This window comes from Chaetura pelagica, unplaced genomic scaffold, assembly GCF_000747805.2.
Source record: "Chaetura pelagica isolate M959 unplaced genomic scaffold, ChaPel_1.0 scaffold412, whole genome shotgun sequence".
In the NCBI taxonomy this organism is placed as follows: Eukaryota; Metazoa; Chordata; class Aves; order Apodiformes; family Apodidae; genus Chaetura; species Chaetura pelagica.
Window position 1 is genome coordinate 1,187,100 of NW_009952690.1, and position 19,244 is coordinate 1,206,343.

The 19,244-nt window shown below is 43.6% G+C and overlaps 1 protein-coding gene across 1 annotated transcript in view; it reads right to left on the minus strand.

The window, feature by feature from the left end:
- Positions 1 to 11,934, minus strand: part of GRPR (gastrin-releasing peptide receptor) — a 21,424-nt gene extending 9,490 nt beyond the window's left edge. The window contains exon 1 of the mRNA XM_009993820.1: positions 11,516 to 11,934. Coding sequence (XP_009992122.1) covers positions 11,516 to 11,934 — 419 coding nt within the window. The remainder of the gene's footprint in view (positions 1 to 11,515) is intronic.
- Between the last annotated feature and the right edge of the window lie 7,310 nt (positions 11,935 to 19,244).

Genomic DNA, 19,244 nt, shown 5'->3' on the forward strand with positions numbered 1-19,244 from the left:
GCAGGACAGTAGAAAGATAAAATGGCTGAAAGAAGCTCTGCCACACAGTGCTGCCCTGTTTTATCACAGTCCTTCCAAGCATGTCTGGCTTCCTGCAGTTGAACCTCACACTTGCAAGAAATATAAGAAAAAAAATAATAAAAAAATCCTCCCCATCCTTCCTACAGAGAAACAGGACACTGCTTCTCCAAAACGAATTTGCAGGAGTACTTAAGTTTCAGGGAACTTTCGTCCAAACAGTATAATCCATTACTGTGTCCTACACTGTTTACATAAAAAGATCCTGGGCCCCACTCCTGAATTTGTATAATGGTTTCAGAAAACAAACGTAGTAAAACCTGTTCAAACAAAATTTCAGAAGGCTTACCTGCCCTTGCTTCATTACTAGCCCCACTGTTTAGTCTGCATAAGGTTGTCAGAAAGATTTACCATATTGCTGCTCTTTTTTCTCTGAAGTGAGAAATCCACTCTCAAACTTCAGAATCTGTTTAAACTGAGCTCTATTTTGAGATGATGGGCTAATGTGAACCTGAAACTTAAATAAAAAACAAAGATTAGTGAAATGGACTGGTGTCTTACAAAAATAGTCATGTTCTTTCCAGCTCTAGAAAATGACCAACACTTCCTATTGTAATGATGAAAGAACTACCTCTCAGACAGCATATCCCCATTTCTTCTGTTCCCCTATGTAACCAAAAGAGGGACAAAAGATGTGCAACTCACAGTTCCTCTGATCCCCAGTGATGTTGCCATATGTCAATGTAATGCATGCACATTTATCTGGTCTTGGTCCGTGAACAGACTGAACAAAAAACTCCTCATTAAAATTTTGTAATTGTGCCCTCCTAGTATCACATTATTATTTCACCCATGTAACATGAAGGACTTGCTCAATTACCAAGCAAAGAGACCTCAAACAGCAGAGAAGTTGTTGGTGTGCAAAGAGTGCATAAATGAAGCAGACCTCAAACAGCAGAGAAGTTGTTGTTGGTGTGCAAAGAGTGCATAAATGAAGCACTTGGAGTCATGTTGAGTGTGAAGCTTCACTTGGAGAGCAAAGAAAAAAGTGTTACTATATATCTGCAGAAATGTATGAGAAATGCAATACCCCAAACTTTCTTTATTGTTTCTTTGATACATGTTGTGAATATTTATATCTCTGAAGACAAATAACTTGATAAATCGACAAAATTGCTAGACTACCTAACCCATCAACACACTCTGACAACCTGTTCTGGGTCTATCTGCTTTCCAAGTACTTACTTTGGATTATTGCTATTATGCATGATTCTTGGCTGAACATCTGCTATTAAAATTTGTACTTCAATAAATTGCATATGGGCACAAAGACATTTCTAATGGGCTGCTCTTACATACATTGGCAGGTACTGCCTGCTTTCTTTATCTTTTTGTTAATTAACATTTGAAAGTAAAGAAAAGGGTGCATTGAAGGAAGTGGCAATAGTTCTCATTTTTTGAAGTGTGTGAATGCATGTACCTGCACACTGCTACATCTTGACAAATAGGAATTTCAGTCCAGCAATAACTAAGGTCAAAATTGAGACAGTGTTTCAGAGACCATTGAACTGTGATACACATTGAAGGAGAGCTTAAACAGTAACCATCTGATAGTGACTGTGCTATTCCTAATCATGACCAGCCAGAATATAAAATATTTCTGAAATTAACTATACATATGGAAAACAATGGATCTAAAGATTACTGCAGGAAATAGTGGGTGCACCACGGACGATGCTTTCCTTATTAGAAAGTTTGCACCCAGGGTATTTATTCCCTGTAGGTGATCTTCAGCCAACTCTCTGAATGAACCTTGATCCCAAACCAAAGATTTAAATGGAGTCAGCCTCACAGTTTGTCACAGTTCTTGCAATTGGATGTGAGACCTTGTGTCTGGGGGAAGGGCAGGACCCACTCAAGTAAAAATATCCTTTAACTTTAAAACCAGTGAGTTCCCACACACAGCCATTGCTCCAGCTGCTCAGCACCAGCTAATCCCTGTACAGACAGAAAGATGTGCCCATGCTGAGACTCATGCCCTGGTGGAGCAGCTTCCTGGTGCCAAGTTAGGAATGCGGTGCACATCTGGAGCTGAGCTGAGAGGGATGATGCTGGAACCTGTGCCACTATGCAAGGGAAGGAGCAAGGCTGGGATGCTTTTCATCCAAGGCTGTGCTGTCTCAGCCCAGGTCTCCAGGGTTGGCAGCAGCGTAAGACTATGGGCTCAGTGTGCCTGTGGACTGAACTCTCGCCAGGGCAACTAAAGCTGGGGCTTCAGACACTGACCCTTCATCTCACTAGTGGATCAGCCTTTTTTTCTCCTGAAAGCATCAACTTCGGTGCATAAACCCAGCATCACTGGCTAACCTAAAGGTGTGATGTCCCTCTTGGATATCTCACAGAGACAGTTATAGAAATTCATTGAAGTTTCTAAAAATGGCAGTTTCTCAACCCAAAAAGTCCTGTCTGTGATATGCAATAAATCAATATTGTACCTTGTTCTGACAGACAAAGAAGTGTTCATTATGGACCTAAAAATTCGCAGTTCTTTAAACAGTAGCAGCCATGGTGTGGTTACCTTAATTTTGTGGGAAGAGTAAAATAAGATTTTTATATACACACATATATATATGGAACTTTAGAGAAGCAGGTTTCCTAAAGTTAAAGGAGCTGTGAGATCAACTGACTGGGAACAAAAATGTAAAGTGGGCAATGCCAACAGGCTAACGATACATTAGTAGCTGATCCCTGCCCTCCTGCCTTATCTCCCCCACCTTGCCCTGAAAAAAACTGTGCAGGGCAAAAAGCTGCCCTGAATAACAGAAAATGAGGAGTCATGCTAAAATCTAAAAGAAGCAATTAAAAAAATCAATATACAACAGATGGGAAAAAAAGCAAAAGTAAATGACAGCAAATATCAGAGTTTAAATATACCAGTGACTGATAAGGGAAGCTGGAGAAGCCAATAAAATATCAAAGGTCACCGTGTAACAGACAAATGGGCATTTTTAAATTCATAAGGAACAAAAAAAATCAGTAACTCAGGGCGTATACATAAATGATGAAGATACAAACAATGATGAGATAAGGTGGAAAGAAATTACTAGACATTTGTCTTTAAGACCAGATGTGGAGGAGGCATCTATACCTTGTGTGCAGTGCTATAGATGTAGCAGAAAACTCATCAGCTGTATGAAGGAATATGTGAGCCAGCATCTGTTAGCACAAAACACTTTCACATTAGCAGGTCTGAGTAATTTACACCTAGGAATATAAAAGGAACCAGCTGGGGAATAAATGGTGTTAGTTTTTTTAAAAAACTTGAAAAAGTGGAGAAACTCCCAAGAAGTGACTCCAAAGGTGTGAAGTTCAGAAAGCTGGAAAATGTGATGGAGAAAACTGCTACTATTTGGATTGGCCAAGGCTAGTTGTAGACAGAAAAATGGAGAGGCTAATCCTACTAACAGATGATAATTAATGTAAATCTGTCTTGTCTAATGCATGGCAAATTCAGTGGGTTTTTTTATAACTTTGTCACAACATTGTAGGTGATGTAAGAAGTGTGTCGGCCACGCTGGCATGCAAGGGAGGCACAACCTGCATGGGCACATGGCACTCATGGCACTCTTTGCCCTGCCCAGTGCAGTTTAAACAGTGCATTTTAAACCCCTGGGATTAAAATTAAAGGGTTAAAACTAGCAGTGTGGCCTGGGAGATCAAGCTGTGCCAGATGGGGACCCTAGGCCCCATGTCCTCACCAGCAGGACCTCAAATGTGCCAGTAAAAAGGCAGAAGTCTGTGGAGCCATTTCCAGCCTGGGTCCTGGGAACCTGCTCTAGCTGCAGTGCTATTTATTGTGCATATCAGCTGCCTTGAGCAGGCTGTAAAACCTTTGCTGGGAAAGGTTGCAGATGACACAGTGGCTGACCAGACTGTAGAAATATTGTGGAGTCATTGGGATAAATGGCCACAATCTAACAGATGCCATTTTAACCCAACCCAGGTGTAAAATAGTGTATCTAGGACCCAAGAGAGCAGATTATGCTAAAAAATGTGTGATCTCTCAAGGAAGGAGGAGACCGAAAGCAGGCATTGGAGCATCTCTTCTGCACCTGACAAACTGAGATATCCTGTGCTGTTCTCATCATATCATGGTTTTAAGGTACTCAGTGCCTGAGCTGGCTAGCATAAAGCTAAGTCAGTTATATGATGCTCAAGTCCTTTCAGTGGCTTCAGTAAACACAGATGTCTTAAGAGACCGTCACTACCATATGAACTTTCAGTTGCATGTTGTGGCTGAACAGTCTAGTGCTATCCTTGACTGTTCTTATAATAGAATCATATCATGGTTTAGTTTAACAGAACATTTAAAGATTACCTAGCCCAACCTCCCTGCTCTAGGCAGGGACATCTTTCACTAGATTAGGTTGCTCAGAGCCCTGTCCAACCTTACTGTCAACATTCCAGCGATGAGGCATCCGCATCTCTGGGCAACCTGTTCCCTCATAGGGGAAAGTTTCCTCCTTATCTCCAATCTAAATCGACCCTATTTCCATTTCAAGCTTTTAGTCCTTGTTCTGTCACTACAGGTCTTCATAAAAAGTCTCCTTCTTGTAAGTCCCCTTTATATATTGAAAGGCCAGAATAAAGTCTCCCCAGAGCCTTCTCTGCTCCAGACTGAATAACCTCAGCTCTCTAAGCCTTTCATTTATGCTATTAGTTAGATTATTATGTCGTGGTTAGAAGGCAGACAAATTTCAATTTGAAATATGACATAATTTCTAAGCAGTAAGAATAACAGGATGCTGGAGACACATGAGGGGACAAGCTGATATGTGCACCTTCAGACTAAAATACTCAAAAAGTTCCCCAGTGTAATTGAAAAGATCCAGTTTAATCAAAATCCTATGAGATACTCAGCACTCTCCATGCATGAGTGCAGGCAAGAAATGCTGCTGAACTGCATGGTCAGTACACGAAGAACTAGTCCAGCATCTGCATCTCTGGCAGCCCAGGAAGCCAACTGTGTCCTGGGCTGCAACAAAAGAAGCGTGGCCAGCAGGTCAAGGAAGGTTGTTCTCCACCTCTGTTCTCCCAATACAAGAAGGACAAGGAGCTGTTGGAGCAAGTCCAGATGAGGGTCACCAAGATGATCAGAGGGCTGGAGCATCTCTCCTATGAAGACAGGCTGAGACAGTTGGGATTGTTTGGCCTGGAGAAGAGAAGGCTCCAGGGAGCCTCATAGTGGCCTTCCAGTACCTGAAGGGGCTACAGGAAAACTGGGGAGGGTCTTTTTAAAAGGGCTTGTAGCGAGACACTGGCACAGGTTGCCCCATCCCTGGAAGAGTTCAAGACCAGGTTGGACTGGGCTCTAAGCAACCTGATCTAGTGGGAGGTGTCCCTGCCAATGCAGGGAGGTTGGAATTAGATGGTGTTTAAGGTCCCTTCTGACCCAAACCATTTTGTGATACTCTGATTCTATGACTTGGCAGGGCTAGTGCTGGAGTCTCTTTTCCAAATAAAACAGGTTATTGCAAGGGCTGCCTGTGAGCAAATCAGCTACTGGATGTTTCATTGCATTTAAAGGATAGGCTCTGCCTCGTCCTCCTTTTTCAGCTCAAGCACTCTTTATTCTTTTTAGCCAGGCTGTTGTCTGCATCTGGACACCAAGGATTACCACCTGAGCTGATGGGACTGTGGGCTGCTACAGCAATGCTGATGTCCCAGCCCATTGTGTTCAGCCTGACTCACAGCCAGAAAATGCTCCAAGGCCAGTTGCTCTCTTTATTAACCGTGTGTGCAGCACCTCGCACCATGAGACCATGACAACTGATGGGGGTTTTTAGGTTTTACTGAAATGTAAACAATAGGTAATCCAACTTTTCTTCCTTTTGATTGCTTAAATATTGACAGTCTCCAGCACATTAACACTGACTCTAACCTCAGATTTGCGCAGCAGTCCCATTGATATAAATGGGAGCTCTAGTGTTGCTGGTTATAGAAGTGCATCTATTGTGTTTTGGCCATCTGCTCCAGCTAATCTAGATATTCAGAAAGTTTGTACTATTCAATCTGCTTCTCTTGGTACAGATGGATGCAGGGGCTGAGGAAATGAGAGCTAAAACTGAGGGTGTTAAGAGTGTTTGTATTGTATTGACACAGTGGCCAGCAACAAGGGATTTAAGACTGTACATTGGCTGAGAGATATATACGTATCCCCTCTACATATACCCTGTGCCATCACCACGGGAAAGGCAGAGGCTCAGATGCTGTGCCAGTGGACAGGGTTGACAATGGGCTGCCCGGTGTCTCAGTGGGAAGGAAGGCTTTGGGCTGGGGTCTGAAGTCACTCTGGCTTTCTTCCCTAGCTTGAAAGGACTGATGTTCTGGCTCAGATCACATCAGTGGATCAAAAAGGTACATGTGGGGGTAGGTATCATTCTGCTGACTCTCATCTATGGGATTAGGGGCTGTCTTGGTAGTTCAGAGGGCCTTTCTCCACCATCCTTTCAAAACCTTTCTGAGGCTTCACAGTAAATTACAGCACAAGTAAATTGCCCCAAAATAGTGCCTTAGTGACCTGAAAGGGATTTCATTAATGCTGTGGCTAAGCTGCCCAGAATAAAGCCTTAACCACTATGGACCTGACACTTTACAACTGATTGTATTTTAAATAATAATAATAAAAAAAATAAATCACTCTGTAAATCAACTCAATGGTTTGGCTTTCCACAGCTTTATTTTACAGTGGCACACTTCCCTTAATCTTCTTGTAGAGACATAATCCAGCAATTGTAAAATAAAACAACTGACATGTAGACATTATTTTTTCTTTGGTGTTCTTACATAATAGTAATAGTAGGGACTGGAAACATCCAAGTCACAGAAGAGATTAGTCTACCAAACAAAGATTTTTGCATATTTAAAAACATCCTGCTAGAAATTCTAGATTTATTTCCTTCCACCACCGTGTTTTTGAGAGAGAGGGTTGTTTGAATTTTTTTATTTCTTATAAAAACAAACTGTCATATCAGTTCGGAGGAACATCAAAAGTTGTGGCTGTAGCTTGCTCCAAGGGACACAGCACAGCTGAAAGCACCACAGCATCCCTGCATCCAAGCAATGAGGACAACATTTCCAAAGCTAATGTCCCCATTTCAGGCCCCAGAGCTCCCATGTGACTGCAATTCCCTTTGCCTGCAGCTGGTCTTACCAAGGTAAGCCACCTAACCTCACCTGTAATGTCACCCCGTGTGTCTCACGATGCCCTCACTCCCTTCCACCACAGGCCAGAAGGCAGCTCCAGGTGGCAGGCATTGCTGCACTTGTCCTGCACTAAAATCCAGATGATCCAAGGTGCTTAAAGTAAAGAGGCTCCTTGCAAACTTCAATTACGCTGTGCACTTACTCTACTGTGTGCTTGTTACTTCAGGGAGGTTTCACTGCATGAGCACCAGGACATTTCGATTTTTTATCTATCTCAGCAAAACAGTGGGGAAGTATAAGCAGTGCCTGACAGCTTGGTTAATTCAAATGCAAATGTATAAGCTGTGTCACTCAGGGGAGAAACAGTCAATTAAATAAAGACAACTCCCATGACAAGGGCAATTAAATGGGCTGCTTTCCTCTTACTGAGCAAAGATTTTCCTTAATTTCCTGTCACTTGCTGAGCCAGCCTTGGCTTTTCTGCCTGGACTAGTGGCCCAGGTGTGACTGCTCTCACAGGCACCTCTACACCCCTTCCCCTCAAACAGAGGAGCAGGAGGCCAGTGGATCAACTCAAACTCCCTCTTTTTCAGGACAGAGCTGAGCAGCAGCTGAAGACACCCGCTGCCTCGACAGAGCAGAGCAGCAGGGCAGACAGATGTCCTGCCCTCCTCAGCCTCATTTGCAGTCCTTCTAAACCACACAAACGAGCATGCACACACGTCCACTGCTTGTTTCCTTGCTCTTGTATACTCAGCCCTGGCACCTTATCGCTCAGGAGGGTGGCTGTAGGCACAGCATGGGCCTTAACCCTCTCCTGGCTCCTCTGCAAGTTTGCCATGCTCGCAGGAAAACAGGTCTCACTGACAGCTCCCACTGCTCCTGCAAAAGCAGCTGGACAGATGCAAGCTCTCTGCAGCCAGGGAAGCAGTCACACAGAAAATACATTTCTAATATTGTTAATTCTTCTTTGCCCTTTCTCCCACACACTCTTGAATAATGTAACCTTCATCTGATGGGACCTCAGTACTGTACACAGAGGCAGCCAGGGACCCTTTGCCTATGCCCCACCTAACTAAACCTCCTCAGGCATGCTTGTGTGTGCATATGCATGCAGAGCACTCTCCAAGGGTGCATGCAGAGGCTCCCACTGTAGGAAAAGCTGAAATCAGTAGTTTGTTCCTCTGTTTCTACTTCAAGAAAGTTTACACATGAGCAGTCGATCCACTGGACTACCACCAGGTCTCAGCAGGTCAAACCACTGAGCAGCCTGAGGTGCTCTGTGGTGGAGGTTGGCACTTAGCTGAGAGTTTGCAGTCACCAGCAGGTGACATATTTGGTGTTATTAACCCTGCCTTACACATGGGTAAGAGGAAACGGGAAGAACAAAAGTGTACCTGGGGAAGGTACATCCTCGTGCCCATGATGTGGGCTGTGCAAAAATCTATTCAAACTGGCAAAGGTGACCCAAAGAAACCCAGATGATTTGTACAGCTGTTGTAACAGGTAGCATATGTGCCTCACTGCTCTTTGACATACTGTATCTGTCCATCACACTTTCACCTTTGCCTTTCATCCTGTGCTTTGATGGTTACCTCTTTGGAAATGATCCTGTTGTATCACACTCCAATGCTTTTCTTCACACAGCAGATTTGTGATGCTGGGTCTCTTGAGGCATCACCACAATATGTTCAGTAATGCTGGCAGTTGTTACGACTTATTTTGGTTACAGGAAGAAGACTGGAACTGATGGGGGCTTATTATTATTTTTTGTAGAAGGTGAACTATAGACAAAAGGTCTGTTAAGCACTGACAAGTCTCCCTTTCCTTGGACACATGGCATGTGATGCTATTCACAGCAGATGGTTTATGTTCTTCTCTCCCAGGGTCCATGGCTTTGATTCATGAGAACAGGGACATTCACATGCCTCATGAGAGCACCTCAGATAGGTTTACGTCACCGAATATCAGTCATCTCAAATATGGGCATCTAATTAATGCTAAATGGCAAGGATTCCTCACTACTCAAGGAGGATGACAGGTTTCCTTATGTGTGATTTGTCCTGTCTCCTCTGGAAGTGCCTCTTTCAATGGACCAGGGGACACCTGCTGACTATCTTGGACTGGCTCCTCACCTCAGGCAGCAAAAGCCAAGTGAGATGAGCCATGCCTGAGCAGTCACCTGCTGTACTCCTGAGTTGTCATGTTATCCTGGTCTCTCTACCATGCCTGTCTTCTGCAGGTGTTCCCCTGCAGGGCTGAGCTGTCACTCATGCTTCATGCAATGCCATGTCTAACCTGTCAAATGCTTGTCTATGAAAGCACCCCAGATGTCAGGCTCAGCATCTCCCTGCTCCAGGGCCCACAGCAGAGTACTGGGCTGCCCAGTCCCTCTGCTGACCTAGGAATGCATCACCATGCTGGTCACAGTCAACCCACATCTTGGAAGTCTTCCCTGTACATTTTGTACCCTAGAGTTCAGGGTGACAGCTTTAAGAAAATAAAGATAGACTAATGGGCTGTAAGCTGACAAAATACAGACTGTATTATTTTGTAACAAAATTATCCCATCACTACTGTTAATATACCAAAACAGAAACTTCAGTAAACATGACAGATAAGGGTAATTTGTAGTTCAATGTCCAGCATTTAAGATTCAGAGATCTAATAAAGCTAGAAGTTTTCTGCAGAGGACAACAGATGCACTACAATAGGTAATATTTCCCATAAAGTCTTCTCCCACACGCATGCCTGTCTCCCTTATAGCCAAGTAGCATTGAAAAGTGTGGTAAAGTTTGACTACCTGTGCAGCACAATGGTTAACAGGATCTAGATAAAGCTGAAGTTTAAAATTTAAAGTCACCAAAACCCACGATTGCTGCAGCTGCTGCTTTCTGGTCTGTTCACTCCAGGCAAAAAACACTATTGATGTGCTGCTCAATAAAAGCATTTGTCATGTTTATTTTATGTGGCACGTGATCAGACAGCAACAGATCTCTCTAACAATCTTCTTTATGGTGCATTTTTGTTTTCCTAACACTTCTTAAAACAACTTACGCTACAGATTTGGAAAGATGAGTTTCCTGGGGAAGTACTTATTCTTCTAATAGTAATTATTTTCTTGAGAGCAGGCAAGGGTGGGGTTTAGGCACTACATGAAACTCAGGAATGAAAATGTGTGATATTAGCAGAAGGTTAGGAGGAGAGACACAGAGTGGCATGAAAGGGACTACCTAAAGCAAAGATAGTTTCACTTCTTTTTTGAGCAAAGCAAAACATAAATAATTTTTTTCATAAGAAATCTTGGTACTTCTGTTAGATTCTGTAACTTTAGGATTGTGACAATATATTCCTTTATCTTTTTCTGAAGCACCCAAATTAGAAACAAAATATCCTGGCTTCTGTACATGTTGCACATGGGAGTTTCTATAAAAGCCAACAGTCTTCCAAATGCTTAAAAACTTTCCAGAAAGGTAGGCTTCATCTTTCCAAATAACATTCAAGTTACAATGTCTTTTGAGTTTAAATCTGAATGTTCTGAGACGGTTTTCCAAAGCTTCACAGAAATCTAAAATAGAGCTGGCTTATTACAAGCATATAATTTGTTAAATCGAATCTTATTTTCACATATTCTAAAATAGCACAGCTATTACATGTTATTTTTACCAAACGTTATTGAAAGACAAAGTTTCTGTACCAGCACAGATTAGTTTTGACTGGATAAGGGGCAAACAGTCTAATAAAAGGAAATATACTGGCTATAGCAAACTGAGCTGCCTGGCTTCAAGCATCTTCATTTGAATATTTGGAACATATTTCATGAAGTAGTGCCTCACATGTAATTAGCCCTAAGGAAGCAAGCTACTAGAAAGAATTGATTTTAACTGCACTTCAAATTGCTGCTCCAGTGCCTTCACACTTCATGAAATACAGATCAATTATCTTTTTGGCAAGTAGGGACATGCTATCTTTGAACAGAGCTTCATTAATGGCTATTTTCTCTCTGTGGTCTTTAGCTTGTTCTACTTGTTGTTTTTTTTTCTTTTAATTAACTAGACTGCTAGCTAAAGTGCACAAACACTTTAGTCCAGAAAAAGTATCCTACGTTCATTCTGCCTCCTCCTCAAGCTGTGTGCTCATAACCCCCAGAAATTATCCAAAGTTGTTCTCTTTTCCCCTCATTAAGCTAAAAATACACTTGTTACTTGAAGAAATGCATTCCTAAGAGTGTATTTTATGGAGTCATAAATATGCAGTCTTCTTTCCAAGGCTACAGCAGCAGCCAGCTTACCTGTCAGCCGAGAGAGCAGTGAGAGTAAAGACTGACACCCCTACAGACGTGAGCTGTATGAAGGGGATAAGTTTGCATCCAGTTCTGCCGAACAGCCACTCGTCAGCGAGGTACCTGCTGGCGTCCACGGGCACGCAAGTCACTAAGAGCAGCAGGTCTCCCAGAGCCAAGCTGGAGATAAACAGATTAGGGACATTCCTCATGGATTTCACAGTACAGAAGATCTTGATCAAAGTGATATTGCCAACAAGGCCTATCAAGATGATGATCCCGTAGATGGTGGGGATGGCGTAGAGGAATGCTGGGTAGAACCAGTCGTCACTGAGCAGGGAGAGGTTTGCACTCTGGTTGACAGAGACGTTGTAGAGAATGAAGTTATCTGCTTCTAGGTCTAACAGAAAGCACTCACCAGATGCCATTGTCCTACTTTGCTCTTCTCAGGAGACAGCCTTCTTCTTTGGAAATCCTCAGATGAATTTCTTGCTGCAATTTTGCTGCCGCTTGCTGGCTTTTAACAGTCAGAAAAGTTTTAAGTCATAGCACTTTGTGACACAACTCGACATTACACAAACCAAAAAGCAACTGCAGCTTGCTCGACAGTGCTGTTTCCATAAGGTGAAAGGAGAACATCTTTTAGCACACTTTGAATCCTGAAACTGGCTCCTTCCTCATTGACTTGTCACCCTGTTTGGAATTCCTGAGCTCTGGAAAGCCATTTATAAAATTCAAAGACCAGTAAGCGGGAGGCATTTTCAAAATCCAGGCTTGCTAAATTCCCAGCTTCAGGTCGTCCGAGCAGCGCCGAATCTGAAACGAGGCGAGTGCAAAAAGCAAGAAGAACTTTTGGTAGTTGCTGTCAGGCTGCATCGCCAACCTCTCCCGCCTTTCGGCGCCTTCACTCCCCGGCTGGATCCAAAGCGCGGAGCAAGCAGGGCTCGGCTGACGGCTGGGATCCTATAGGCAGGAGCTTCTGGACGTCAATTCTTCCCCTGCTTCCCAGGATGAGAGAGAACGGGCTGGCTTCAATGACTGCGGTGACGAGCGCCGGCGAATGCCAGCCACCTGCTGGGCAGCCTCCTCACTGCCGGCGCTGGGGAGGGGTTGGGAGCCCACCGCTGTCACCGTTAACTCTTTAGATGGGTAAATATATAAATAAATAATAATTTTAAAATCTCTGCTCCTTTATAGGTCGTGAGATGAAATCCACCGGCTCTCTCGATGGAATTAAATGAATGAATAAATAACTAATAGTAATAATAATAGTAATAATAATAATACAACTTCCTTTACTTCATTCTGCAAATAATGTGATCAGCAAAGCAATCGCACCTTGTTAAATAAGAACACACACGCGTCTTGTTTGCACTCTGGTGTTCAATTGTCCCATTGAAAGAGAATAATGACAGGAAGCCAAGTTCATCCCCCAGGGCAAAGGAACTGAATAAAGCCAATTAAGATAAAATCAACATTGCAGCTAAGGTAGGCAAATGAGTACCAACACCACGCAGCTGCGGTCAACCAGGGAAGCCTGAACTCTGCACAGTTTTTGTTAATGTCTTCATTTGGAGGTAACAATCTCAAGGGACAAAGTTTACTGTTCAATGCAATAATTTCTCTTTATGAGGTACCCATCATACTGGCAACTATAGGTAGTGCCTGTCTGGATGCAGCAGAGAGAAACTTGCTTGGCTTATAACAGTCTGAAAATGCCCTTTCGTAGAGCTTAATTAAGATATAACTATTACTGATGCCTTACTGCTTTATAACAGATAGGTTGCTTATGATTATATACAAGGACTTTCTGGACTGTGGACAAATACAGTTAATCTGGAAACCAGCCTGCAGAATTAAATAAAGCTTTAATTTACATTTCCTTTGCAACTGTTCATTTCTGCAGGCACAGTAATGTTTTGCTGACTGCTAGAATTACTTGGAAGCAAGGGGAGAGGTGATTCAAATCAGACGTTCAAGTGTGATCACTGGTTTCTAGATAAAGGAAGCATTTCAGGACAACCATCTGGAAAATCTCCAGGCACTCAGGAGCTGTGTCCCAGGACGGGATTCTGAGCAGGAGACTTCAAGTAGCTGTTTTTCTGCCTCTTTCTTGTGACTTGGGTCAGTGTTTTCAGCTGCTTTGCCACTGGTCACTGTAAGTCAACAAAGGACTTATGTGTACCCTTAACTTTAAGTAGGGCTCCTTACATATTTTTTTTTAAGGCCAAACACACCAGAGAGAGTTGTGCTGAGAGCCTGAGGGGACAGAAGAGAAGCCAAATTTTCTGGTATTCTGTCCCTCCAAAAGCCTGCTTTTAAAAATAGACCTGAGGTTGCCACGGTTAAAAGTAGAGGACGTAGAGCTACTGTGCACAGCCTGCTCAGGGCACACAGGCAAGAGCTTTTCGGTGGGTCAGGGCCAGCTCTGTGCAAGGCTGCCAGGTTGGGCAGAAGCCAGGGGGAGGCAGTGCCATGTTCGGCACAGCAGGAAGGGCCAAAGACACAGAAAGGCACCGTGGAGCTACTGAAGCAGCTCAGCCCCTTGGCACGGTGGGACACCTCTCCCAGAACTTCCCCAGGATAGTCTGATCAGAGGGGCTGCATGACAATGGGATGCACACTTCCTCCTTTTTGCCTTCCGAGCTTTGGGATAAAGTGGAAAGGAAGCGAGAGGAAGTGGGAACATCCATTCATTGTAATCCTGATGGACCCCCACATTTAGCAGCCTGGTCAGCAGTCGGTGGTGACCTGCTCTGAGCAGGAGGTGGGACCTGAGATCTCCCGTGGTCCCTTCCCATTCAAATGACTTAGTGACTCTGTGATTTGTAAACCCACCACTCAGAGCTCTAGCTCTCATAGTGAACTTTTATTCTTCCAGATGGACCATATAGTGATCTGCATGCCAAACCCCTTCTAACAGAACCAGTAAGCCATCATTCATCACAGTATAAATGGTTCTGCACTGAAGTCTCTCACACTGCTACGTAGAAAACTATGTGGGGAACCAGAGTGAGGAAAGGGAAGTAAAGCTGGAACCACGTCTTACCTTCCAGCTAATGGAGGTGTTGCCCCTTTCTTCTTTTGAGATGAGTGCAGGCAGATTACCAAGCATCAGGTGTCTCCATCAGTGACAGAATAAACTCTTATGACTTCTAGGAGGACTCATTTTGCCTTTGCCTTTGCAAGGTTCATATTTCTTTCCAGGAAGCACGTCAAGTCTACAGCTACAGCTTTCTCATTTTTGGTTTTGACAAACCCAGGATTCAGGTTTTAGGACAACCTCTTTTGGTCACAGAGAATGAGAAATTATAAAGATAAATGCTGAAAAGAGAAAATGTAAAAACCTCAAGACCCAGATTCTGTAAAGATTGAAACTTACTTTAGATAATAAAAATATTCTTTATTTATGTCAGACATAATAAACTGTTACAGGACAGATGGTTACTACCAACATGAAGGACAAAAATTTTATTCACAATTGCCTAGTCTGTGGACATTCCCCAGAAGTAACTTAGAAATGGTAAGGATATTTCCTAAAGATGTTTTTATCTTTAGTCAAAATTGCATAGGAGAGGTTATCTTTATTATAAATTACGTATCTTTTTAATCGTAACACTAGCATTTATCTTCCTGAAGCAGGCAAAATGGCCAGGCATTTGTATGAGCATAGACACCCCTGCTGTAGTGTTCATTTCAAGCTCCTAAGCCTTTCTCCAAAGGAGGGTAAACATCAATACCTATGTTTTACCAGCGAGTAACCTTAATACACACACAAAACCAGAAGTGACTGGCAGTTATTTAACAGACTGTTGGCAGACTTGTGAATAGAATAATGCAGGTCTCCTGAGCCTGGTGCTGCATTATAATGCTTTTCTGTTGGACAATGAGAGATTCCACAGATACTTTCAATAGATGCTTTTTTCCAGCTCTCAGCCTTTATCCAACCTCTAAATGACAGCCTCAAAGAGACAATCTTCTTGCTCTTTAATTGTGGACAATGGAGGAGATTTGTAAAAGAGATCTACCAGTAAAATTTTCAAAGGTAGCTAAACCTATTTGAAAGGTAATGAAATTTACGTTCCTACACTACTCATGAGCAGAAATGGAGCCAGAGTTTCCAACAAATGCAATCTGCACTGACAAAAGTTCATGAGGACCTATCTTTCAAAGGCACTCAAGAGAGCTACAGCTGCCACAGTGACAGCCACAGGCAGGTTTTCAAAGAGCCCAAATGCCCACGGTACAAACAAACCTAGTTTACAGCAAAGCTTTGCATATAGTTAATTACATATATATATTTATATATATATTTAAAGCAGTGACCTGGGCTCACACCTGCATGACTGGAGGCCAGAGGGTCTGGGAAAGGAAGTCAGTACAGCTCCCAGTGTGTCCTGGTTTGAGCCAGGATGAAGCCACTTTTACTGATTTTTTTTCCTCAAACAAGGACACAGTGTCTTGGCAGCAGCTCCCTTGCAGCAGCTCCCCTGCCCAGACTGAAGGAGTGACACTGCATTGTTTGAGAGCAGAGGAAAGAATGCTCCAGTAGGCAAGACTCAAGACAGTGGGTCAGAAAACCTTAGATATAAAATGGTTAGGAAAAGTTACAATGAATATACTTTATACAGAGCACTCCCTGCAAGACAGGCCTGAGAATGCAGTGAGAGGAACAAGCAGAAAGTGGGCTTGAGTCATAAGCAATCAAGGAAAGTGCTGCCACCGTGGTGCAGAGAAACCATCAACATCTCCCTTAACCCTGCTAAGCTCCTACTGGTAACTGATCATTCTCAAGAAAACATCACTGTTTTCTTGACAAGATTTTCAAGACAAGATTTTCATTCTGATTGATGGAGGCAAAGCAAAGTCAAAGCAATTTTAAAGTCTCCTGTATGGGGACAGGCTGGAGACACAAACAAGGATATAAAGGGAAGAGCATCCCAATATCCCACAAACAGCTGAGGGGAGATGAAAAAGAAGGCATTAAAGATTCTGCAGAAGGGAAAAAGTTGGCAGAGGAAGAGAGGGAAGCTAAGGAAAACAGGGGAAGCCAAGACCTGCGGTTAGGTGTATGATCAAATATATAATCCTAAATAACTACCTGGCCAGGGAGAGTGAGGCTAATGGCACCATTTTGTGCAAGAAATTTCAGTGCCGTAGAAGGGGGCGAAGTGAGATTAAAAGTCTGAGCTGCACGTGAAAACTAAATTGTTCTTCTTCCAGACAAGTTCTGTTTTCTAGGGCAAGCTGAAAAAACAAGCCAAAACAAAACAGAAGTGGAAGTCTGCAGGCAGCAGCATTAGAAAAGGCAAGGAAAATGCGTATGCCCCATGCTTGTCCTCAGTTTTGTGATTCTTCTGGGAGGGCACTTTATATCAGGCACTTCAGTCAAAAGTTCCTGGCCAGCTCTTCCCAGCAGTTTCTGGCTCCTAGGATGTAGATGTATTTCTCAAGGATCAGTGCTGGGTCCAGTCCTGTTCAACATCTTTATCAACGACCTTGAAGACAGGACAACCTGTCTTCTCGGCAAGTTTGCTGATGACATGAAGCTGGGAGGGTTGGCTGATTCACCTGCAGGCTGTGCAGCCATTCAGCAAGATGTGGACAGACTGGAGAGCTGAGCAAAGAGAAACCTAATGAGGTTCAACGAGAGCAAATGCAGAGTCCTGCATCTGGGAAACAACAACAAAATGCACCAGTACAGGCTGGGAGGTGATCTGCTAGAGAGCAGCTCTGTGAAGGACCTTAGAGTCCTGGTAGACAAGTTATCCATGGGACAACAATGTGCCCTTGTGGCCATGAAGGCCAGTGGTATCTTGGGGTGCATTAAGAGGAATGTCTCCAGCAGATCGAGAGAGGTTCTCCTTCCTCTCTACTTGGCCCTAATGAGACCTCACTTGGAGTATTGTGTCCAGTTCTGGGCTCCCCAGTTCAAGAGGGACAAGGATCTACTTGAGAGAGTGCAATGGAGGGTTACAAGGATGATTAAGGGACTGGAACACCTGCCTTACAAGGAAGGGCTAAGGGACCTGGGGCTTTTCAGTCTAGAGAGGAGAAGACTGAGGGGGTCCTAATTAATGTCTATAAATACATGAAGGCTGGACAACAAGAAGGCAGGGACAACCTCTTTTCACTTGTGCCCTGTCATAGGACGAGGGGCAATGGGTTGAAACTCTAGCATAGGAAGTTCCACCTCAACATGAGGAAGAACTTCTTTACTGTGAGGGTTACAGAGGGTTACAGCCCTTGTTGCTTTTTCCCGAGGCTCAGCAGGATGGTTTCATCTTTTTGCTCCCTTCCCTGCTACATCTCAGTGCCCTCCTGCGGGCTTCTAGAGTTACAATGATTTTTTCTTCCAGTGCATTTACTGACAAGCAGCTGGTGCAATAAATTATTGCTGAATGCACACTATTCTTTTCCTTCTATTAAAAAGATGTACTGAAGATGTACTTTTTTTTCATCTTAGTAGTAATGGAAGAGGGCAATTCCCCACCTACACAGGAAACAGACAAAAATGGTAATATTGTTATTACTAATGATAAAAATTGTACTCTTGGAGATGGGAACAAATGAAACAACACTGCATCAAATATATATTTTAAGAAAAAACCACAACAATAAAACTTGTTGTCAGCAGGCTGTTCATAAACTTTTTTTTTCTAAACAAGTGATTCCAAAGCTAGCTGGCAGAAATCGCCAAGAAATGTACTGGAGAAACACAGCAATGTTTAAATTACAATTGACAATCTTTGTCTTGTACTTGAGGGATGTTTCAGAAAGAAAATCACGTACTATAGAGGCATTCAATAATGATAACTCTTAAACAAACTGCTTTCTCTAAACCTAGTGTCTGATTCGCTTTCTTTTATCTTCTCTCACATGAGAAAGAGAGCAGATCTCAAAAAAAGGAGTGGTGATTCCACCATGATTTGACTTCCAAATTGAAGCTGGGGTTGGCTGCAGTTGTGATGGGCAGGAGCCTCCAATGGTGCTCTGGATTAAGCCCTGGTTGGATCCCGGCATCAGACCTGCACCCCAGCCATGTGCCATGGCGGCTTCCCCCGGGGGAAACACCCACCCGATCCATGCAGAAGCGCCGAGGGCAGGAGTTCTGCTGGAGAAAGTCCTTAGAGACGGACCCCAGCTGCCTGCACTCTTCCCTGGGGCAGGCAGGAGTGGGGAGGCTGCCGTGTCTCTGGGGAGGCCGCGGCAGCCCTGACCTGACACACCCCCAGCCCTGGCCTATGATGCTCTGAGTCAGACATGGAATCAGGGCTTGGGCTGCAAAAGACCTTCAAGATCGTCACGTCCAACCCTTAACCTAGGCTGCCAACTCCACCTCTAAACAATGTCCCTAAGTGCCACATCTTCCTATTTCTTAAACACAGCCAGGGATAGTGACTCCACCAGTTCCCTGGGCAGCCTGTTCCAGTGTTTGACAGCTCTTTTGGTGAAGAAATGTTTTGTAATATCCAATCTTAACGTCTCCTGGCACAACTTGAGTCCATTTCCTCTCGCCCTGTCACTTGTTACCCAGGAGAAGAGACTGACCCCACCTCACTACAACCTCCTTTCAGGTAGCTGTAGAGTGCAATAAGGTGTTCCATTAGCCTCCTTTTCTTCAGACTAAACAACCCCGGTTTCCACAGATGCTCCTCAGAAGACTTGTTCTCCTGACCCTTCACCAGTTTCGTTGCCCTTGGATGTCTGCGTTTAGGCTTCTGGTACCTCTACCCTT